Genomic DNA, 21,805 nt, shown 5'->3' with positions numbered 1-21,805 from the left:
TGATGCCTCAGCCCCCACATCCAGCCCACAGACAAGTCCTGTCCTTTTAACTCTCAGTGGTTACCTCTGGTCCTTCTGCTACTCTCCATTTCCACTCTGCTTGTCCCACTGCAGCCCATTCTTAGGGCAGCCAGAATGGGTTTGCAAATCACCTCACCTTGACACTCTACTTAAAACCTCCCAGTGGTGGGGCGCCTGGGCGGCTCAGTCGGTTAAGTGTCTGACTTCAGCTCAGGCCATGATCTACGGCTCGTGGGTTCCAGCCCCACGTAGGGCTCTGGGCTGACAGCTCAGAGCCTGGAGCCTCCTTCGGATTCTGTGTCTCCCTTTCTCTCTGCCCCTCCCCCCATCCTTCAAAAATAAACATTCAAAACAAAACAAAACAAAAAAAACCTCCCAGTGGTTTCTATGAGGTCCCTAGAGCAGTCAAATTCATCGAGCAGGTGGAATGGTGGTTGCAGGAGCCTGGGGAAAGGAGTTGGGAGTCAGTGTTTAATGGGTACCGAGTTTCAGCTGGGGAAGATGGAAAAGTTCTAGAGAGGGATGGGATGGTGGTGATGGATGCACACAATGTGAATGTACTTAATGCCACTAAACTGTACACTTAAAAATGTTTAAAATGGTAAAATGTGTTGTGTATATTTTATCACAAGGCAAAAAAAAAAAAAAAGAAAGAAAGAAAGAAAAAGAAAAATCATAACCCAGTGGCTTCCCAATATATTTAGAATCAATCCAGACTTGGCACCGTGGCCAGCCAGAGTCCTGTGACCCACTCCCTTCCCCCTCCTCCAAGCTCACCTGTAATTTTTCTCCACTCAGTTCCTCCATCCAGCCACCAGCGTCCTTTCTGCACCTCACCCAAACTCATCCCTACCTCAGAGCATGGCGTCTACTATTCCGTCTGTCTGGGAACCCCTGCCTGCCCCCGACTCCCAGCCTCTGAAACCCTGCGCTCCCCCACTCCCACATCCTGCCACTTGACCCCTTTCCCCTTGGTTCTTTCTCATCGTTTGGAACTCCGTTCAGAGGTCTCCTCTGTACCAAGACCTGGCCTAAGTACCCATCTGCAACAGGCACTTTGAGCACATCTCTGTCTTAGTACCTTTGTAGTACTTATTATTTAGTTACAATACCTTGTCTTACTTAGGTACTGGCTTATCACTTGTCTCTCCCCAAGCTTCTCAAAAGTAAGTTCCAAAACGGTTCCTATGTCTGTTTTCCCTGCTGTATCTGCACACAGAATAGTGCCTAGTTCATGGCAAATGCTTACTATTTGTTACTTGTTAAATGGATACATGAGAAAGAAAGCAGACAGCACTCCCTCTGTGCCTTATGCTGGCCTGGGCAACTCTGTGTTTGATACGCTGTGCCTGCTTCTGCTCCTCCCTCCCTGGTGGGGCTTCTTCTCTCCAGCTTCCCTTTCTCTTTGACTCATCCCTCTCTAGGACTGGTCATCCCTTGGCCTCTACGCCCTCCCACTTGCTGGCTCCCTTGCTCCGTGTCTCCATGCTTGAACCCTCTGGGGCTTACTTGTTCATAGCCCATATTGTCAGTCACCGAGCCATGCAGATTCTATGGCAGAAGCCTCTCCTGAGTATCCTTTTCTCCAATTCAAAAGTCAGCAAACCAGAGCAGCTGCAAGAAAAAGTCTTGCTGGGGGCACCTGGGTGGCTCAGTCGATTAAGCTTCTGACTCTGGGTTTCTACTCCAGTCAAGACCTCACAGTTCATGGGATTGAGCACTGTGTCAGGCTCTGTGCTATATGGAGCCTGCTTGGGATTCTCTCTCACCCTCTCTGCCTCTCCCCTACTTGAAGTCTCTCTCTCTCAAAAATAAACCAACCTAAAAAAAAAAAAAAAGGAAAAGAAAAAGTCTTTAGCCTGATCGCAGCTCTCGCTCACCTTTACCTGGGAGCAAATGCCGAACAGATTCCTAGTCCCGTCTCCTTACTCACACTCCACACTGTTTTACAAAGACATCTTCAGACAGCACTAGTCAAATAGCCCTGCTCCTATTCAAGACCTTTCTATGGCTCCTGAGTGCCTACAGGGTAAACCCCAAGCCCTCCTGCTGGGATCTGTGACCTTCCCAGGTTACTGCAGGTGTCTTCTATGACTCTGTACCTGGTTCTTTACCTTCCACTCAGGTGGAGCCCCTGACCACTCCCTATACATGCCTCGTCTGGTTGATATCTTTCCCTTCCTTCAAGGCCAGTTTGAACCACCTCCTCCAGGAAACCTTCCTTGAATCAGAAGACCTGCCCAGGTCTCCTCCTTGCCCTCTTCACATACTATTTTGTATTGTTTTGGAATAACAATAACCACTGTTTATTAAACTCTAACGTGCCAGGTTCTCTTCTGTATTATCTCATTTAAGAATTTCTTTTCTTAATGTTTATTTATTTTTGAGGGAGAGAGAGAGCGTGAGCAGGGGAGGGGCAGAGAGAGGGGGAGACGCAGAATCCGAAGCAGGCTCCAGGTTCCAAGCTGTCAGCACAGAGCCTGAAGCAGGGCCCTTACTCACATGCTGTGAGATCATGACCTGAGCCAAAGTCAGACGCTTAACCGACTGAGCCACCCAGGGGCCCCTGTACCCTCTCATTTAATCCTTACACCACTCTTATGAGGTAGGTGCTTTTATTATCCAGGTTTCATGGATGAAGAGACTAAGGCACAGGAGAGGCGGGGCAAGAAGTGACTTGCTAGAGACTGCACCGCTATAAAGCAAGTGAGTCAGGGTCCGAACCCAGACAGTCTGACTCCAGAGACCATGCTCTTAACCTCTACTCCACGCCGTGCTGATTTTTATCCTTTCTATGAAACAAGGCTCCCTTTGCCTGAAAATCTCCCTCCCACACACACCAATTCCTACTCTGCTCTATTTCTACTCTAATTCCTACTCATGTCATGGGAAGCACAACCATCTCCTCCAAGCTGCATTTCCTGGTGTATCACCAGCCAGGATGGGTTAGGTGGTGCCTCTGGGCTTCCTCCATCATAGCCCCAATCACTATCTTCCCACATGGAACTTGGGACCTGAGTCTGAGTGAGTCTGAGTGTCCCTGGAGCCCAGCACAAAAACCCACAGAGGCCTCATAGGGTGTTTGCTGAATGAATGAATGGGATCAGACTAATTTATCCCAGAATTCCCTTTTACCACCTAGCAGTCTCCCACAGAAGCCACTCAACATATGGCCACTGAATGTTGATGGCACTTTCTAAGTGCAAGGTCACCGGCCTTGATGGGACTCTGTTTCCTGCTGAGACTCCCCCAGGAAGGCAGGGCTAGGCCTCCGCCCAGGCCTCCTTTCTCACCTCAGCCACACCTGGGCCCCTGATCTGTTTTCTCTCCAGATAGGACTGCCCATTGAAAGTGGTAGATAGGAGCGCCTGAGTGGCTCAGTTGGTAAAGCGTCCGACTCTTGATTTTAGTTCAGGTCATGATCTCACGGTTTGTGGGATCGAGCCCGGTGTCAGGCTCTGTGCTCACAGCATAGAGCCTGCTTGGGATTCTCTCTCTCCCTCTCTCCCTTTCTCTCTCTCTGCCCCTTTCCCGCTCACTCTCTCTCAAAATAAATAAATAAGTTTTAAAAAGAAAAATAAAGTGGCAGATTTCTAGGCACTGTGTCAGTTTCCAGCTTTGCTGCCTTACAGTGACACTTTGAGAAAATCACTTTTTCTCTCAGAGCCTCAGTTTACTCATCTGCAAAATGTGGCTGCTGATATCCATGCCCTGCCTCTTTAGCAGGCTTCTTTACATTTTCTTTATAATGCATAAAATATCAACAATAATTTGTTCTTCCCACAAATGTTTATTGCACAATTACTATGTTGTACATACTACCTTGTTAAAATTTCAGCCTTCACAGTAACCCTCTGAGGTAGATATTATGAATCTCTATTTTACAGGTGAGGGAGCTGAGGCTCAGGGATGGCATGTGACTTACCAGCTGTGCCTGGGGACAAGTTGCAGAGACTAGATCGGTGCATCTGTGTTCTTTCCACCCACTTCACTTCCCAGACTCCCTGCTGCTGTCAATTAGCCAGGGCTTCGCCACCCCCTGGGGCCTCCCCAGGCCTTAGTCCCCTCAGCATTTGCTTCCTCTGTAGAGAAGCAGCAAGGGCTGGTTTCTGAGACCCCAGAAAGATCTCGGTGGCATGTGCTGCTGAGATGAACACTTTGAGAAAAGTCTACCCTCTTCAGTTTTTTGGAAAGCCTGAGAGGGGAGTAGCGTCAAGTTTAATCTATTTGAATCTTTACAGGCACTTTTCTTTTTACAAGTTTGAAAACTTGAGGGATCCTCGAGGGAAGCCCAAGGGATGAATTTCTGGTTCCCAAATCCCTGACTCAGGAGCCTCCCTGGGGGGCCCAGGCAGTCCAAGGTCAGGCTCCACCCCAGCCTGCTGGAGCAGCTCACCCGCACTCCTCAAAGATGTCCGGGTAGTGTCGGAACAGCACCGGCGGGTCCCGGTCCCCCCGCACCGGAGCCCGAGGCACAGCCCGAATCCCAGGCCTCCGACCCCGCCGCCCCCCAGAGCAGGAGCGATGGATCCACTGGTGGGCTTCCACAGCGAACTTCCTCTTGAAGCGCATGCCACACTCGGGGCAGGGGAAGGGCCGCTCCCCTGAGTGCATGCGCCGGTGGCTGACCAGCAGCGAGGGGTAGGTGAAGCGGCGGCCACAGTCCGCACACACGTGACGCCGCTGGCTGTCCTGAGTGTCCACGCCCGGCACCGGGACCGAGGGCTGCACACCTGTGCTCTGGTTCCAGGCAGCGTGGGTGGGTTGCTGTGCTCTTGCCGAAACCTTTCTTACGGTCCAGTCAGGGTTGTGTTTAACCAGCTCTTTAGAAGGCTCCTTCCCAGGAGTCTTTCTGGGTCCCTTGGCTCCTGGCCCTTCCTCTGGTGCCTCTTCCTTCTTGTTTGGGGTGCCTCCTGGGAAACAGGAATTAAGATACGTTTTAAAACACATTTGCTTCCACCGTCTCAGGTTACAGGATTCTTTTACTTAGGAAGTGTCAGAAAAGTACTGTCCAGCGATTAAAACACAGGCTTTGAAGAGTGACTTATCTGGGCCTTGGTGTCTCAATGTAGCAAATGGGATTCAAAGGTTTCTTTACTTCACAGGGTCGCCGGGAAGATTAAATCAGTAGAAGCATGTTAGGCATTTAGTAAATGCTCAAGAAAACAGTAGCTATTACTGTTGTGTTTTCTCAATTTCTTTTTGTAGGGTAAGACTTTTACAGACGAGGAAACATTTGCACAAGAGCATTCGGCTAGGGGATGGTGATGGGGGGGGGGTGGCAACCAAGTTGTTGATTACTGGGCATTTTCTCTTGTACCACTTTGCCTTGTGTGAGGAATGTGAAAGGCAGACCTGAAGCCGCTTCCATTCCTAGGGGTTTTTAATTGTTCTTGAAAAGGGAAGAATGGCTGGTGTTTTCTCCAAGTGGGACCTAGAAACCAGAGTCTTGGACTTGGGCTCCTACTTCTCCTACTCTGGTCCTAACGTGACTACTGTCCCAAGTTCTGAAAATTTTGTACCAGGTCTGTCTTCTTTCCTCTTTAATATCCAACATTGGCAGTCTCTTTAATTCCTTTAGGGACGCTGGCAGAGGGGATTCAAAAGAAAATTCTGTGAAACAGGAAGCCCTGGAGCGCCAAGTGGGGGGAGGGGCGGGGGGACTTGGGACAATCCCTCACCTCTCAGAGCTCCTCCCAGGCTTTCCCCCTCCTCAGGATCCTGGGCGGCGGGACTCCAAGCCTCACTCTCCTGTTCCATCCAAGAGATGAGGGCTGGTTTGGGGCCTGGGAATCCTGGGAGAGAACAGGGATCACAGTGCTGGCCTGAGAGGCTGTCCTGGGAAGATGGCATCCCCCTGCCAGGGTAAGGGCACCTCCTCAGAACTTATGCTCAAGCTGGACAAGTTCTGCAACGCTCCTGCTTGAAGGAAGCGGATGCCGGATGGAAGCACTCCCTAACCTGAAGCCCTGGGAATGGAGGTGGCTGTGGTGCTGTTGGTGGAATAGTGCGGGATTAGAGCTCACAATCCTCTCGGTCCTCACGTCATCTCCCCTGTGAACCCCAGTGAAGGAGGGGGGGGGGGGATTCTGACCCGGGGCCTCACCGAGCGCGCCCAGGTGGCCGTAGGTCTCCCGCATCACGTCCCGGTACAGGGCCCGCTGCGCGGGCCGCAGACACCCCCACTCCTCCGGGGAGAAGTACACGGCCACGTCCGCGAAGCTCACGGCCCCAGGCTTCTTACAACCAACCCCGGTCTCCCCCGGTCTCAGCGCCAGGAGCGGGGCTGGGGGGGGCGCCATGGGGCCTCCCGGCCCCGAGCAGCTGCCGCCCTGTCCCCCAGGCCACTGCCTCCCCGCGCGCGGCCTCAGCTTTCGTCGTCCACAGGAAGGGCTCCGGAGGCCGGGGCCCCGCCCAGCCTTAGCGTCCGGACGCAGTCGAGGGCACCGAGGTAGCAGGGACTGGCTGCTAGGGATTCGGGGGGGTGTGATGGGGACAAACAAAACCCCTCGGTGTTTATTCACTTCATGGCAGCTTGGATTTAGACAGCCGGGTTAAGAGACCCGGAAGGTGTCTTCAGAAAATATGGCGACATCCTGGCTCCAGTTGTCTCTGGATTCTTTAAGGGCGCCATTCTTTGATCATATCAAACATGGCGCCTATCTGGCTTCTCTGGCCTCAGCGGCCACTTGCCCTCAACCACAATGGCCGCTGCAGGTGGGGTGGGAGAGGAGATAGGCGGGGCGGGGCGGAATGGGAACTGGGTAGAGGTGGGCTGAGGGGCGGAGCCTTCCTGCCTTCAAGAAAGATGGACGGACGGTGGCTTCCAGCACCGCTCTTTGCCTGCACTGCCAGGCGGCCGGTGATTGGTTCCAAGAGCAGGAAGAGGCCGCACCGCCCGGCCGGCCGGGCGAGTGGAGCGTTGGAAAGCGCCCCTGGATCGGCTGGTTGTGGAACCTCTGGCGGCCCTCGGCAGGTGTGGAGCTGTGCATTGTGTCCTCGACGTTGTCCCTCCTTGCCTTCCCGCGGCAGGATCTGGAATCCGGTCCCCAGCCCCAGAGACGCAAATGCTCTGGCCAAGCCCTGGGGTACAGCCGAGGTAGAAACCAGATACACGTTTACCGTTGGGACCACGGCTGTGGATCGCGCCCGACTCCTTGCATCGCGGGACGGCTGTCAGTCTCTGGACTGGAGCTTAGGGGGAGAACTTGGTTGGTGAGGTTGGAATCGGAACGGGGACATTTTTAATTACATTTTAATTTTTTCCAAATTAACTAATAGTCATGGTTTTTAAAAAGTAATGCAAAGGTTTTTAATGAAAAAGGCAGCTCCCCGTACCCTTTTCACTTTGTTCCCTAAAGACCACTTTGAACTCTTTTGTTAATTTGAATTATATTGTACATAAAGTAAAACGCACAGCTCTTCAATGTAAAATTCGCTGTCTTGACAAATGCATACAACCGTGTTAACCATCACTCAAAACAAAATATACATCTTAGATGTCACCCCTGAATGTCTCCTTGTACACATCTTCCAGTCATTACACAATTTTTGATTGTGGTAAAATACACATAACAAAAACTAATTTTATACCTTAAAATTTAATAGCATTTAGTACATTAATAATATGCAAACATTAGAACTACCCTTAAAGGAAACCCCCAACCCTTTGAGCAGCCACTCCTCATTCTCCCCTTCCTCCATCCCATGGTAATCACGAATCTTTCTGTCTCTATGCATTTACTTTTTCTGGATATTTCACAGAAATGGAATCCTGCAATCTGTGGCCTTTACGTGTCTGATTTCTGAAATTAGCAAAAAGTTTTCAAGATTCATCGATGTAGCATTTATCAGTGCTTCACCCCTTTTATGGTTGAATAATACTCTACTGTATGGATATAGGTTTTTTTCTCTGCTATCTGATAGTAGAATGTTTCTATGAAACCTTTCTTTTAAAAAAAAAAAAGGGTTTTTTTTTACATTTATTTTTGAGAGACAGAGTGAGACAGAACACAAGCAGGGGAGGGGCAGAGAGAGAAGGAGACACAGAATCTGAAGCAGGCTCCAGGCTCCAAGCAAGTGCTCAGCACAGAGCCCAGTGTGGGGCTCGAACCCACCAATCATGAGATCTTGACCTGAGCTGAAGTTGGTCACTTAACCAACTGAGCCATTCAGAAATGGTGTAAAGCCAAGAAACAATTACCATTAACTTATATGGAAAACTTTTTTTTAACATTTCCAGACCCCAAAAATAACCTCTCTTAGGCTTTACTTATACCGTAGGACGCACAAAATAAATCTAGATCAAGAACAGATACTCACACAGTTCAAAGCTATAGTAGCTTGATGCCAAGGGGCTGAGTGTAGTTCCCTGGGAAGGAGCTTGGTGGGGCCACTCTCGCTGCTTGGGGTGCAAGCTGCCTCTGTAAAAGCAAAAATTCTTTTTGGCTTTCTTTCAGTTAGTGAAAACGGGTTCTAATGTAGGTTTTTTTGTGTTTTTTTAAACAAATATATTATTTCAAATGGTTGTTTATTTTTGAGAGAGAGACAGAGCACGAGCAGGGGAGGGGCAGAGAGAGAGAGAGGGAGACACAGAATGTCAAGCAGGCTCCAGGCTCTGAGCTGTCAGCACAGAGCCCAATGCAGGGCTTGAACTCATGAACCGCAAGACCTGACCCGAAGTCGGATGCTTAACCAACTGAGCCACCTAGGCACCCCTTAACGTAGGTTTTTCTTAAAGTGAAGTGGCCTAATGGGAGCTTTTGAAAAGTGAGGGGACACATGTATACCACATTTTGTTTACCCATTCATCAGCTGATGGAAATTTGAGTTGTTTCCACCTTTTGTGTTGCTGTGAACATTTGTATAAGGCATTTTGTTTAACAGCTTTGAGATTAAATTAGCTCAATAGATACCTCTTGCATTTAAATTGTACAGTTTAATGGGTTTTGGTATGTTACATTATTTTTTTATTTTATTTTATTTTAATTTTTTTTTCAACGTTTTTTATTTATTTTTGGGACAGAGAGAGACAGAGCATGAACGGGGGAGGGGCAGAGAGAGAGGGAGACACAGAATTGGAAACAGGCTCCAGGCTCCGAGCCATCAGCCCAGAGCCTGACGCGGGGCTCGAACTCACGGACCGCGAGATCGTGACCTGGCTGAAGTCGGACGCTTAACCGACTGCGCCACCCAGGCGCCCCCATTATTTTTTTAATTGTAAAATACTCAAGATGTAAAGTTTGCCATTTGAACCGTTTTTAATTTTACAGTTCAGTGGTGTTAATTACATTCACAATGCTGTGCAACCATCACCACTATCTACTCCCAAAACATTTCCATCACTGCAAAAGGAAACCGGGAACCCACTAGGTGGTCATTCCCCGTTCTCTACCCTGGCTCCTAGTTAAGTTTTAATCTGCCTTATGTGTCTATGCATTTGCCTATTCTAGGTACATCCTGTAAGTGGAACCATATAGCATGTGTCCTTTTGTGTCTGACTTATTTCACTGCCATCTTAACCATCCCCACCATCCTCTCTAGAACTTTCTCATCTTCCCAAACTGGATCGATACACCTTTTTTTTTTTTTTTTTTAAGTTTATTTATTTATTTTGAGAGAGAGCGAGAGTGGGATCAGGGGAGGAGCAGAAAGGAGGGGAGAGAGAGAGAGAATCCCAAGCAGGTTCCACACCATCAGTGCAGAGCCCAACTCAGGGCTTGAACCCATGAACCACGGAGATCATGACCTGAGCCAGACACTCAACCGACTGAGCCACCAAGGTGCCCCTGGGTCAATATACTTTTAACTCTTAGCCACTTCTTCTGGAGCTTTCATTTTTAAAAATATGCTTTTCTTATTGTTCTTGATAGACTCATTTTAGAAATTCTTTGTGAGCATCCTGCAATGATACTTGCTTGGTTTCTAGCCCCATTTTGCTCACCTTTTTTCCAGACATGAGGTAATAAATTTGTGAAATTTCCTATACATGCTGTGATTATGTTTCTTTTCTGGTCAGTGTTTGCTTTTTTTTAATTAAAATGTATTTGACATATAGCACTGTGTAAATGTAAGGTGTATAACATGTTGATTTGGTGCATTTATATATTGTAATATTGCCATTGTCATTGTTTGCTTTTAAAACCTTTTTTTTTTTTTTCAGTTTTTTTAATGTTTATTTATTTTTGAGAGAGACGGAGAATAGCGGGGCAGGGGCAGAGAGAGGGAGACACAGAATCCAAAGCAGGCTCCAGCTCCGAGCTATCAGTGCAGGGCCCAATGCAGGGCTGAAGCCCGGGAGCTGTGAGATCATGACCTGAGCCGAAGTCAGGCACTTAAACCGACTGAGCCACCCAGGCACCCGCTTTTGAAAACTTTCTAATTATTGGGGCGCCTGGGTGGCGCAGTCGGTTGGGCGTCTGACTTCAGCTCAGGTCACGATCTCGCGGTCTGTGAGTTCGAGCCCCGCGTCGGGCTCTGGGCTGATGGCTCAGAGCCTGGAGCCTGCTTCCGATTCTGTGTCTCCTTCTCTCTCTGCCCCTCCCCCCTTCATGCTCTGTCTCTCTCTGTCTCAAAAATAAATAAACGTTAAAAAAAATAAATAAAAGTAAAAAAAAAACCAAAAAACTTTCTAATTATATTTCCTTTCTCCTTGCATCATCTGCCCTTTCTGCTTCTTTAAGTTGTTCTGAACTACCACGGATAGCAACAAACCTCAAATTCCCATCCCCCCCCCCCCCCCCCCCCCAGGGAAACCTCCCTCCTCCCTCCTTGAGCCCTCAAACTGGACTGGGCCTTAGCTGTCGTCCAGGATCTTACTTCCCCACTGTCCTGGATTGTATCCTCTGCCTCCTAGATTCAAAATCCTCCTAGTTTTTCAGCCAAGATGGATCAGCTTAATGGTTTGTGGCATTGGACTACAGATACTAGATAGCTTTATCCCATTGGGAATATTCCTGCAATCAGGCAGGTGCCATTTGGTCCTTGGATTAACAAAACCCTCCTCTCTGTTGACGGCAGTCCACTGTCTGGTCTTGGAACCACTCCTTGCTTGGCTGTCCTGCCTGCGCTAGCACCTGCTGTCCCCGCCCCCCCCCTTGTGTTCACAAATTATTCATTGCTGTCCAAGCTAGTGCCTTTTTCCGTGTTTGTATTTCTTGCCCTACCTTTGCTGGTTTTCACTGGAATACTTCTGGCTTATGGTGTGCCTTCCACTGATATCACTTCAACAGTTACTTGCTTATTTTATAATTTTTTTAAACTTGAGTCCCGGGGGGGCGCCTAGGTGGCTCAGTCAGTTAAGTGTCCAACGTTGGCTCAGGTCACAATCTCACAGTTCACGAGTTTGAGCCCCATGTCCGGCTCTGTGCTGACAGCTCAGAGCCTGGAGCCTGCTTCAGATTCTAGGTCTTCCTCTCGCTCTCTGCCCCTCCCCCACTCATGCTCTGTTTCTCTCTCTTAAAAATAAACATTAAAAAGAATTTTTTTTAATTTTTTTTTTAATCTTTATTTATTTTTTTGGCACAGACAGCGGACGGGAGAGGGTCAGAGAGAGCGGCAGGCACAGAATCCGAAACAGGCTCTGAGCAATGGGCACGGAGCCCGACGTGGGGCTCGAACTCACGGACCGGGAGATCTCGACCTGAGCTGGAGTCAGACGCGTAACCGACTGAGCCACCCAGGCGCCCCAAGAATTTTTTTTTTTTTATTTAAAAAATAAACTTGAGGGGCACCTGGATGGCTCAGTGGTTAAGCGTCGACTTCGGCTCAGGTCGTGATCTCATGGCTCGTGAGTTCCAGCCCCGTATCAGGCTCTGTGCTGGATCCTGCTTCGGATTCTGTGTCTCCCTCTCTCTCTGCCCCTCCCCTGCTCACTCTGTCTCTCTCTCTCTTCCTCAAAAATAAACATTAAAACAAAACAAAACAAAACAAAACAAACAAACCTTGAGTCCTGGAGGGGCCTCACTGCACTCACAGTGATGAATAGTGTAGAAATAGAGTAAGGAAAAATGTGCCTCCAGATAGGAGTCTCCTTCCAAGCAGAGAATCAACTTTACCTAAAGAGAAACTACAAAGGATTTCACCTGGACCAAAAAATACTTTTGTGTACTCATGTACAATGTTATAAACCACTTCTTTTTGCACGAGGGATAGAGAAAACTTAAGAAGGAGATAGAGCTAAACAATAAACTCGGGTGTTAACTAATCGGATTGAAACACACCTTCAAGACTAAAACTGTGCTCCATCATAAGTGGCTGAGGTCATGTTGTTTTTCCTGCCACACATAAAAATACAAAGATGCTCTCGCTTTCAAAATGTTTTGATTACCCACTAACATGTTGTTCCAGAATCTCGATCACATAGGACTATGAGAATTCATAAAACATGCAGGAGATAGCTTTAGTTAGAACGCCGAAGTTTCTTGAGTACAGCTCAGCCTTATGTTGAAGAGCTGAGGAATGATGGGTAATGAGGTCTGCAACTTACTGTGAAATAAAATACGACGCATAAATGAACGGACAGGGGCTAGAGAGATGGATCGACATGTGATAAAGCGTAATTGTAGAATCTGGATTAATTGTGGGATCTAAATGATGGGCATGAGTGTTTACCATAAAATTCTTACAACTCTTTTGAATGTTTGAAAAAATGTCATACAATGACACGAGGGCACTCAGTCACTTCAGACTATGAAGACATGCTAGGTGCTTTCACGTTTTATCTCCAACAACCCTGTGAGGTTGACAAGTGAGACAACTGAGGCTTAGAAAGGTTGAATGACATGCTTAAGGCCCCATAGCTAGTTGGGACTGAGCCCAACCTGGAATCCAGGTCTACCAATTCAGGAGAGGCTATATGGTGAGGTAAAATAACACCCAGTTATAATCATTTGGGGGTGGGGGGGGGGCTCCTGGGTGGTTAAGCGTTGGTTAAGCATCCAACTCTTGATGTCGGCTCAGGTTGTGATATTGTTAGTCATGGGTCGAGCCCGTGTCAGGCTCCCTGCTGAGCGTGGAGCCTGCTTTGGATTCTCTCCCCGCCCCCCCCCGCCCCTCCCCTGCACATGCTTTCTCTCTCTCTCTCTCTCTCAAAATACATAAACATTTTAGAAAATAATCATTTTTGGAACCCAGGGGTTTTGAGAGCAGTCTTTTGTTCAAAGAGCTATTTGAATCCCCTGGCACCATGCCTGGCATGCAGACATGCTTAGTCCCATCCACTTCCTTGCTTATTCCTTCAAGAGTTTCCTAATCGAAAATAGGGCTAGCAGATCTAAGTGGGTCACAAAGACACCTTTTAACTGTTGACACATACAAACGTTACAGTAAAAATTAGACTGGAGATACTAGGCGTTGATTTCAACCCTTATCACCGGTAATTTACTCTTTCTTTTAAACAAAAGTCCCAGCATTTTGTTTCCGCCTGCTGTGGTCCAAGAACACATCTTTATTCAGAAGGTATAAAGTCCAGAGAACATACGAATATCTGAAGAAAAAAAAAACCACAACATCGTAATCACTAATTCATAAAAGAAGGAAAAAAAACCTTTCAGCTAAGCGTGATACTTTTGTGCGCTATGTTCAGAGTGAGCACAGGACAGGGCAGTTTCCCAGCTGAAGCCACTGTTCTCCTCCCTGTCGTCACCTTTAGGCCCTTATGACCAAAGAGTGCCAACAGTGGCTTGACACTGCATGTGTCTCCTTGCCAAGTGTCTCACCTGCACTGGCTAAAAGAATCCTTGGATGAGCTTCCCCCACTGGGGATGGGCCCAAGTTGTGCCCTCTATTTCAGAGGGTCCTTGGAGAGGGTGCAGGCTCCTTCCATAGGCTCTTGCGTCCAGGGGACCTCATCTCTGAGGAACAGGAGAGCTACAGTCCAGAAAGCAGAATGCTGTAAGGGAGAGAACAACCCAGGGGGAAAAGCTAGTTAGGGAAATGATTGGCAGTGAAGAAACTCCACGTGGGACTTGGGAGCAGAAGCCTCAGAAAATGGGTTCAGCCCTCAAGTGGCTTTTGATTCGTGCCTCCTTCCAAGGTATCAGCTTGCCCTCTGAACTCAGAGCTTTGTTTTCCTCAAATGCCTCCTTTCTTTCCACTCCTTATCCCCCCAAATGCATAAAGTTGGCCTTTTCCCTTCTAATCATCTCTTGTGAGCTCCATCACCCACTTTCTTGAAATATACCTGGAAAGTACCGGAAATGAACTGGAGGCCTCCCAAAACAGGGATCGGCTCTGAAAGCCCTAACACAGGCCACTGCTCCCTCAGGCTCTCGCCGGAGCGATGGATCCACTGATGGGCTTCCAAGGCATACCTGCTCTTAAAGCCTTTCCCACATTGTGGGCAGGAGAAGGGCGGGCTATCAGAGTGAATGTGCCGGTGACTGAGAAGAAGAAAGATATAGGTAAAGCAGAGGCCACAGTCCACACAGTGTGTGCGCCTGTATGTGTGCACCTGAGGATGGCCAGCCAGCAGGGAGGTGTAGGCAAAACAGAGGCTGCAGCTGGGACAGCTGTCAGGGCTTCTCCCCACTGTGCTTGCGCTGGTGGATGGCTAACAGGTAGGGGTAAGTGAAGTGACTTTTGCAGTCTTGGGGGGGGGGGTTTCTCCCAGGTGTGAGAGCCCACCTGTGGATGGCCAGGGAACCCCTCTGGTGGAAACGTTGCCCACAGTCAGGGCAAGAGTGGGGCTTTTCACCTGTGTGGAAGAGTTGATGCTGGAGCAGATGCTTGCACTGGGAGAGACGAGCCTGGCATTGGTCACACCGGAAGGGCCGCTCCCCAGGTTGGCCAGGAGGGAGGGGTAGCTGAAGTTGTGGCCACAGTTTGGGCAAGCGTAGGCTGATTTGTGGGTTGTACTGTCCTTGAACCAAGGCTAGATTGGGCTCTGCCCAGAGTCCAGTAGAGCTCTGGGCAGGTGGCTTTGTGACTGGGGCCAGGTGGCCTGCTGGATGGTAACCACTCCTTGAGAGACACTTCCTCATGCGCCGTCTCTCTGTTTTGGACTCTTGTTCAGTTCTTTTTCCTCACTGTCATCCCCGGATCCTGAGACAGGATAAAAGATAAAACTTCAAACTTAGCATATTCCATATGGTGGCCTGACCTGGGAAGCAGCATGAATGTCTGAATATACGGCAGTCTGCTGGATTGGGGCTCTTTGAGATGGGGGCCTCATCAAACCCAGAAAGCTAGCCTGGAGTAAAAGCAAATTTCATCATCTGGACGGTGTTGACACATGAAAGCTCTGAAAACTGGAGATAAACAGAGGTGAACCCCTACTCTGTCAGGCATTGAGGGTGGTGATGGTCTCAGCCTTTGTGGAGCTTACAACCCTGAACCTATTTATGACCCCTTTGCAAAACAGCCACTAAATGACCTCCCTTAGGCCATCCCCAGTAAGGGGATGTCATCAAAAAGTCTACACTTGGACTGTACTCCAGGTTCCACAGGAAGACCTGGGAACGAGCATTTATTATGACGTGACGGCAGAGAAAACATGTTTGTTTGTTTGTTTGTTTGTTTAATGTCTATTTTTGAGAGAGACAGAACATGAGTGAGAGAGGGGCAGAGAGAGAGGGAGATGCAGAATCTGAAGCAGACTTCAGGCTCTGAGCTCTCAGCACACAGCTGAACTCGAGGCTGGAACTCTGAACCAGGAGGTCATGACCTAAGCCAAAGTCCCACACTTAACGGACTGAGCCACCCAAGCACCCCAACATGTTTTATTTTAGAATCTCTGATGAATGACATTATCCTTGCATTGTGGTCCGCATATTAATACCTAAAAGGAACATTTATCTTCATTTTATTACACAAGAAAAATCTAATTAGGTATGTGTTTCTCCTTTCCTTTCGCTGCCCTGACAACTCAAGCACTATTCTGTACTAAACTGGGGTTTTCCAGTATGATTAAGTAGTGCTATTTAGCTGTTCTACGAGCCATTTTGCAGTGAGATTGGAACCTTCGGGAGAGGAGGTTTAGGGATACGCGATGGGGCTTTGGAGGAGGCAGTGTGTGCTATGGATTCGAGTTAGGGGACGAGCGTCTAAGAGGTGCCAATACTGGGTTTGAGTGAAGTACCCGTTACCTTCCCCCCCCCCCCCCCCCCCCCCCCCGTCTCTGATGACAGCTGCTGGGGTCTCACCCTCTGGATCCTAGGCCTCCACCTCTCCTTCCACCCAAGAAATAAAAGCGGATTTGGGGCCTAAAAATCCTGCGGAGGGGAAACATTGGGTTCGGCTGAGAACCCGAGAGGGAAGGATGAGGCTGCTTCCTTAGTGCCCCACACTTCCATCCCACTCGAACCTGGGGACATCAGTCCCCCCTTCCCGTCATTCCCCCTAGCTGGACCGCCGGGCCTCACCGAGCGCGCCCAGGCGGCCGTACGTCTCCCACATCACGTCCCGGTACAGGGCGCTCTGCGCTGGCCGCCGACACCCCCAGCCCCCCAGAAGAAGTACACGGCCACGTCCGAGAAGTTCACGACCCCAGGGCTGCTTTCTCACGCCCGGCCTCTCCGGGAAGCGTCATGGAAAAACCCTTCAGTGCTACGCCAAGAGAGGCTTCTGGAATATGTGAAAACGCTCGAGGTTTGCTAGCTTTCTTCTGAAAAAGTCCTGAAAGGCCACGGCCGTGCCCTTAACCAACATGGCGCCTCTTCGGCCTCAACCTCCCTTGCTTTTCCGGTCTGCCCTTCCTCACCAAGGGGAAAACCAGGAGGGAGGTTGGACCTGCAGGGCAGCAAATCGTAGATGACGTACGTTGATTGGACTGCGCCGGCGATTAGGGGAAGAAGGAAGGCTGTGATTGGTCTCTCCAGAGCGGCCTATTTGAAAGACTGAGGAGAAGGAGCGACCTGTCTGGAAGGTGGCGCGCGGTGAGAGGCGGTAGGTTCTTTCTCTTTCTTTCTCTCTTCTTAAGTAGGCTTTCTTTTGACCTGGCTTTTCCGGGACAGGACCTAAAAGAGTGTTTTTGACGGTTTGAGGCTACTGCCTTCTACTTACATGAGACCTGTTACGAGCAGGTGCAGATGTCCCGGGCTTGAAGGTGAGTAAAAGCCAAAGGCTGAAAACGAGATGATGGAAGTGAGGGCTGGCCTGCCCCAACCTGCTCTGGGTACCCTGGGCAGGGCTAGCCCGGGCGAGCTGCGGAAACGATTCCTACCAGGTATTTGATTTGGCCCATGCCCCGAGGTCACAGATGTCTTGCCTTTCACAGACGCAGCAGCTGAGGGACAGAAAGCAGGTTCAAAACCATCTGGCTCCCAGGTTCAGCCAAGTGCTTAGCTAAGCACTTACTGTACCCTGTCTCGATCAGAAATTTTGTGTTCGAATTACAGCTCATAAATGAGTAATCAAACTGGGAAATGAATCAAATCACCTCTTAATCTGTTTTTTCAAACTTTTCCAACCAAGTAGTATTCATGGGAGCAGAGAAGGAAAGTTCTACGGATATAACAAAAAGCTGTCCATCCGTACAGTGAAACCACTTTGAAGACATAATCTAGCTATACAATTCATGTGGATATGCATTCTATTTCATAATATAGTCAAATTCAATAGAGTGCATAGTCAAAAGTAAGTTTTGAACATGTTGAACGTTCTTATACTACAGGTGGAGTGTAAATTGGTACAACTTTGGAAAACTGTCCGTATCTACCAAAGCTAAATATTTGAGTGCCTATCTACGACCCAGCAATTCCACTCCTACTCACATAATCAGAAGAAGTGCATACATAGGTTTACTGAACGACACGTACTCAAATGTTCACAGCAACATTAGTTGCAGTAGCCAACAACCAGAAACTATTCACAACAGTAGAAGAATGAATAAATAAATCATTGGAATACTATTCATGGAATATTATTTAGAAATGAGAATGAATAATCTAGAACTACATGCATGATATGGATGAATCTTACAGACATACTGTTGAGCAAAAGAAGCCAGACACAAAATAATATGTAATATGTGATTCAATTTACATAAAGTATAAAAACAGGCAAAACTAATCCAAGCTTTTTGTTTGTAAAGTGCTGATAATGGGGTGGCTGACTGGCTCAGTCAGTAGAGCCTTGCTCTCAGGGTCATAAATTTGAGCCCCACGTTGGGTGTAGAGATTACTTTAAAATAAATAAATAGGGGTGCCTGGGTGGCTCAGTCAGTTGTGTCCATTCTTGATTTTGGCTCAGGTCATGATCTCATGGTTCATGAGTTCAAGCCCCATGTCCAGCTCTGTGCTGACAGTGTAGAGCCTGCGTGGGATCTTCTGTCTCCCTCTCTCTCTGCCCCTCCCCTGCTCGTGTGCCTTCTCTCTCACTCTCAAAAATAAATAAACATTAAAGTAAATAAATAAAGCAGGGCACCTGGGTGGCTCAGTTGGTTAAATATCCAACTACAGCTCAGGTCATGATCTCACAGCTTGTGAGTTGGCACCCCTCGTCCGCCTCTGTGCTGACAGTGTGGAGCCTGGAGCCTGCTTCAGTTTCTGTGTCTCCCTCTTCCTCTGGCCCTCCCCCACTCGCGCTCTGTCTCTCAAAAGTTAATAAACATTTAAAAATAAATAAAGTGCTGGTAATATTCTGTTTTTAATTTTTTTAAATGTTTTTATTATTTATTTTTGAGAGAGTGAGACAGAACATGAACAGGGGAGGGGCAGAGAGAGGGGGCGACACAGAATCTGAGGGCAGCTCCAGCCTCTGAGCTGTCAGTACAGAGCCTGATTCGGGGCTTGAACTCAGGAACCGCGAGATCGTGACCTGAGCCGAAGCCAGACGCTTAACCAACTGAGCCACCCAGGTGCCCCAGTGCTGGTAATATTCTGTTTCTTTCTTTCCTTTTTTTTTCTTTTTTTTTTTTTTTTAGAGAATGCCTATGGGGGGGGGGGGGAGGGCAGAGGGAGTGAGAGAGAATCCCAAGCCGGCTCCATGCCCAGCACAGAGCCTGACATGGGGCTCAATCCCACAACCCTGGGATCATGACCTGAGTCACAATCAAGAGTTGGACATTCAACCCACTGAGCCACCCAGGCACCCCAATATTCTGTTTCTTGATCTAGGCACTGGTTACGCAGATGTGTTCAGACTGTGAAAATTGACCTGTACGTACACTTACATATGTGTGTTATGCTTCAATTAAAAAAAAAAAAAAGTCTCCTTCCTTTACTCCGCTCCCCTTCCCCTTCCTAGAGACAACCTCTATTGCCAGTTTCTTGTGTCCTTCCTGAGATAATTTAGGTACATGAAAGGATACATTTTCTTCCTTTCATAAGTAGTATAATAAACACACTGTTCACTTTGCTTTCTTTTCTCACTTGATACATCTTGCAGATTGTTCAATTTCAGTACATATAGATCTGCTTTTTTTAATGGCTGCGTACATAGTGTTCCACTATGGATGGAACAGTTTGTCTAGTTCATTTTCTTTTTTGTAATTAAAAAAAATTATTAAAAATTTATTACAAAATTTTTTTTAACATTTATTTATTTTTGAGTGACAGAGACAGAGCGTGAGTGGGGGAGGGGCAGAGAGAGGAGACACAGAATCCCCTGCAGGCTCCAGGGTTCTGAGCAAGCTATCAGCACAGCTGACCATGAGGTCATGACCTGAGCTGAAGTCAGATGCTCAACCGACTGAGCCCCCCAGGCGCTCCTATCTAGTTCATTTTCTGTTAATGGTCAGTTAGTTTTTTTCCAGTCTTACTGCCATAAAATAATGTAATCACATCCTTAGATATGATTTTTTTTTTTTAAGTTTATTTATTTATTTTGAGAGAGAGGGGGGTTGGGGTTGGGATGCGGGCAGAGAGAGAGAATCCCATGCAGGCTCTGCAGACTCTGTCAGTGCAGAGTCTGACTCAGAGTTAGAACTCAGGAACCCTGACATCATGACCTGAGCTGAAATTAGGAGTCAGATGCTCCACCAACTGAGCCACACATGCACTGACCCCCGCCTTAGATATACTTGTTTAGGCACATATATGAGCGTGTCTGTAGAATAAATCATAGAAGCAGAATTTCTGACTCAGAGGGGAAGTCTAGTGTTTTAAGCCATTTATTAATTTAAGTTAGTAAAATTGTCTCCCAAATCCATAAGAAGCATATCCAGAATATGTACCATATTTCTTTTCTATCTTCAGGCTACCCGGTTTGAGAAGCATGGTTTTAAGGTCTTTTATTTATTCAGGTGACATGGCAGACAGAATAGTGGGCCCCAGAATGTCCATGTTCTAACCCCTGAAACCTGTGAATATGTTACATCGGCAAACAGAACTTTGCAGGTGTGATTAAACCAAGGATTTTGAGATGGGAAGACTATCATGGATTATCCCAGGGGGTCTAATGTAATCGCAACGATCCTTATAAAAGGGAGGCAAGAGGGTCCTCTCTGGGCTCAGACCTAGTTTGCAGTGACATGGCTAAAATGCCCCAAGAAGGTCAGAATTGTCAGTAAATACAGGAGCCATTTGCCTCCCTCAGGAAAATGGTGAAGAAAATTGAAATAAGCCAGCACTCCAAGTACGTTTGCTCCTTCTGTGGCAAAACAAGGATGAAGACGTGAACTGTGGGGATCTGGCATCGTAGTGCCTGCATGAAAAGAGTAGCCGGTGGCGTCTGGACCTACAAGACCACTTCCGTTGTCACAGTGAATTCTGAGGACTGGAGGAGTCTTTCTTCATTTGAAACATTGCTAGCCTATAATAAATGAGTTATGTAAACAAAAAGGGAGGGAGGCGGCAGGAAGATCAGTGTCAAAGAAGATGTGTCAACAAAAACAGAGGCGGGAGTGACGCATTGCTGGAAAGGGAACACAAATCGAGGACTCGGGGCAGCCTCGAGAGGCTGGAAAGGGCAAGGAATGGATTCTCTAGAGTTTGGAGAATGCGACCTTGCTGACACCTTGACTTTAGTCCTGGAAGACCTATTTTCAGACTTCTGACCTGCAGAATTGTGAGATAATAAATTTGTGTTTTTTTAAACCTCTTAGTTTGGTAATTTACAGTAGCAGTGGGGAACTAATACAGGTAACACTACTGAATAGCAATTTCTGAACTTTGTCAAGTACTGTGTTGGGGATGTGAGCACTCTCCTAGCTCTGAATTCAAGAATTGAAGATCTAAAAGAGAAGCAATGAAGACATTTTGCTGCATGAAAGAAGCCTTAGACAAAAGAACACACACTGTAGGATTCCATTTATGTGATGTTTTATGACAGCGTAATTGAATCTGTAGTGGCGACATAATTAGAGCAGTAGTCTCTGGCGGGAGGGGGATGGGTTTAACTAGGAAAGGCCATGAGGGAACTTTGTAGGGTGATAGTGATGTTCTATCTCTTGATGGAGGTTTGGGTGTATGCTTAGCAAATACTTAAAATTTATTTTCATTTTATTCTATGTAAGTTTAACTCAAAAACTATGTAAAGCAAATATTATTGTGCTCTAGCTAATAGTGTGCATGCTGAAATGTTCAGGGGTCATGTGTACTGATGTTGACAATTTCTTTGAAATGCATCAAAAAAGAAAATGGACTGGTAGAGAGATGGATAGTTACATGATAAGGCAAGTACAAGTACAGTAAAATGTTAATGCTAGAATGAGGTGAGGTGGTAAATATATGGGTGGTCACTGTAAAATTCCTTCAACTTTACTGTGTGTTTGAAAACTTTCAAAATAAAATGTTGGGAGAAAAAGAAAAGAGAAGCAAACTGCATATTGCCTAGACAAAACATGATTAGCCATTAAAAAAAATTTTTTAATGCTTTTTTTTTTTTTTTTTTTGGCAGGGGGAGG

The 21,805-nt window shown here is 47.4% G+C and overlaps 2 protein-coding genes and 2 long non-coding RNA genes across 5 annotated transcripts; 1 reads left to right on the top strand and 3 right to left on the bottom strand.

Moving 5' to 3' along the window:
* Positions 1-3,791: 3,791 nt before the first annotated feature.
* Positions 3,792-6,680, bottom strand: ZNF688 (zinc finger protein 688). 2 transcript variants are annotated; one of them, XM_025919668.2, is made up of 3 exons: positions 6,128-6,675; positions 5,703-5,816; positions 3,792-4,934 (listed from the first exon to the last, which is right to left on the bottom strand). In XM_025919668.2, the coding sequence occupies exons 1-3, from the start codon at positions 6,321-6,323 to the stop codon at positions 4,414-4,416; spliced, it is 831 nt and encodes a 276-aa protein (XP_025775453.2). In that variant the 5' UTR covers positions 6,324-6,675; the 3' UTR covers positions 3,792-4,413. The 2 variants fall into 2 exon arrangements, with proteins under 2 accessions (XP_025775453.2, XP_025775460.2); XM_025919675.2 differs by lacking the exon at positions 5,703-5,816 and having other exon boundaries at positions 6,128-6,680.
* A 6,768-nt stretch (positions 6,681-13,448) lies between these two features.
* Positions 13,449-13,947, bottom strand: LOC147573008 (uncharacterized). The gene is made up of 2 exons (XR_015245535.1): positions 13,740-13,947; positions 13,449-13,507 (listed from the first exon to the last, which is right to left on the bottom strand). It is a non-coding gene; the product is annotated as an uncharacterized LOC147573008 (long non-coding RNA).
* Positions 13,948-13,951: 4 nt separating this feature from the next.
* On the bottom strand, positions 13,952-16,416 carry LOC112856268 (uncharacterized). The gene is given in 7 exon segments (XM_086692805.1): positions 13,952-14,233; positions 14,236-14,539; positions 14,541-14,803; positions 14,806-14,923; positions 14,926-15,013; positions 15,015-15,063; positions 16,383-16,416. Coding segments are annotated over 7 exon segments (909 nt in total). The 3' UTR covers positions 13,952-14,180.
* Positions 16,417-16,825: 409 nt separating this feature from the next.
* Positions 16,826-20,996, top strand: LOC147573007 (uncharacterized). Its single transcript, XR_015245536.1, has 2 exons — positions 16,826-16,895; positions 20,157-20,996. It is a non-coding gene; the product is annotated as an uncharacterized LOC147573007 (long non-coding RNA).
* The last annotated feature ends 809 nt before the right edge of the window (positions 20,997-21,805 follow it).

The sequence above is a fragment of the Puma concolor genome, chromosome E3 (genome assembly GCF_028749965.1).
Source record: "Puma concolor isolate L17-30 chromosome E3, mPumCon1.1.hap2, whole genome shotgun sequence".
Classification (NCBI taxonomy): domain Eukaryota; kingdom Metazoa; phylum Chordata; class Mammalia; order Carnivora; family Felidae; genus Puma; species Puma concolor.
This window is presented reverse-complemented; position numbering and strand designations above follow the sequence as displayed.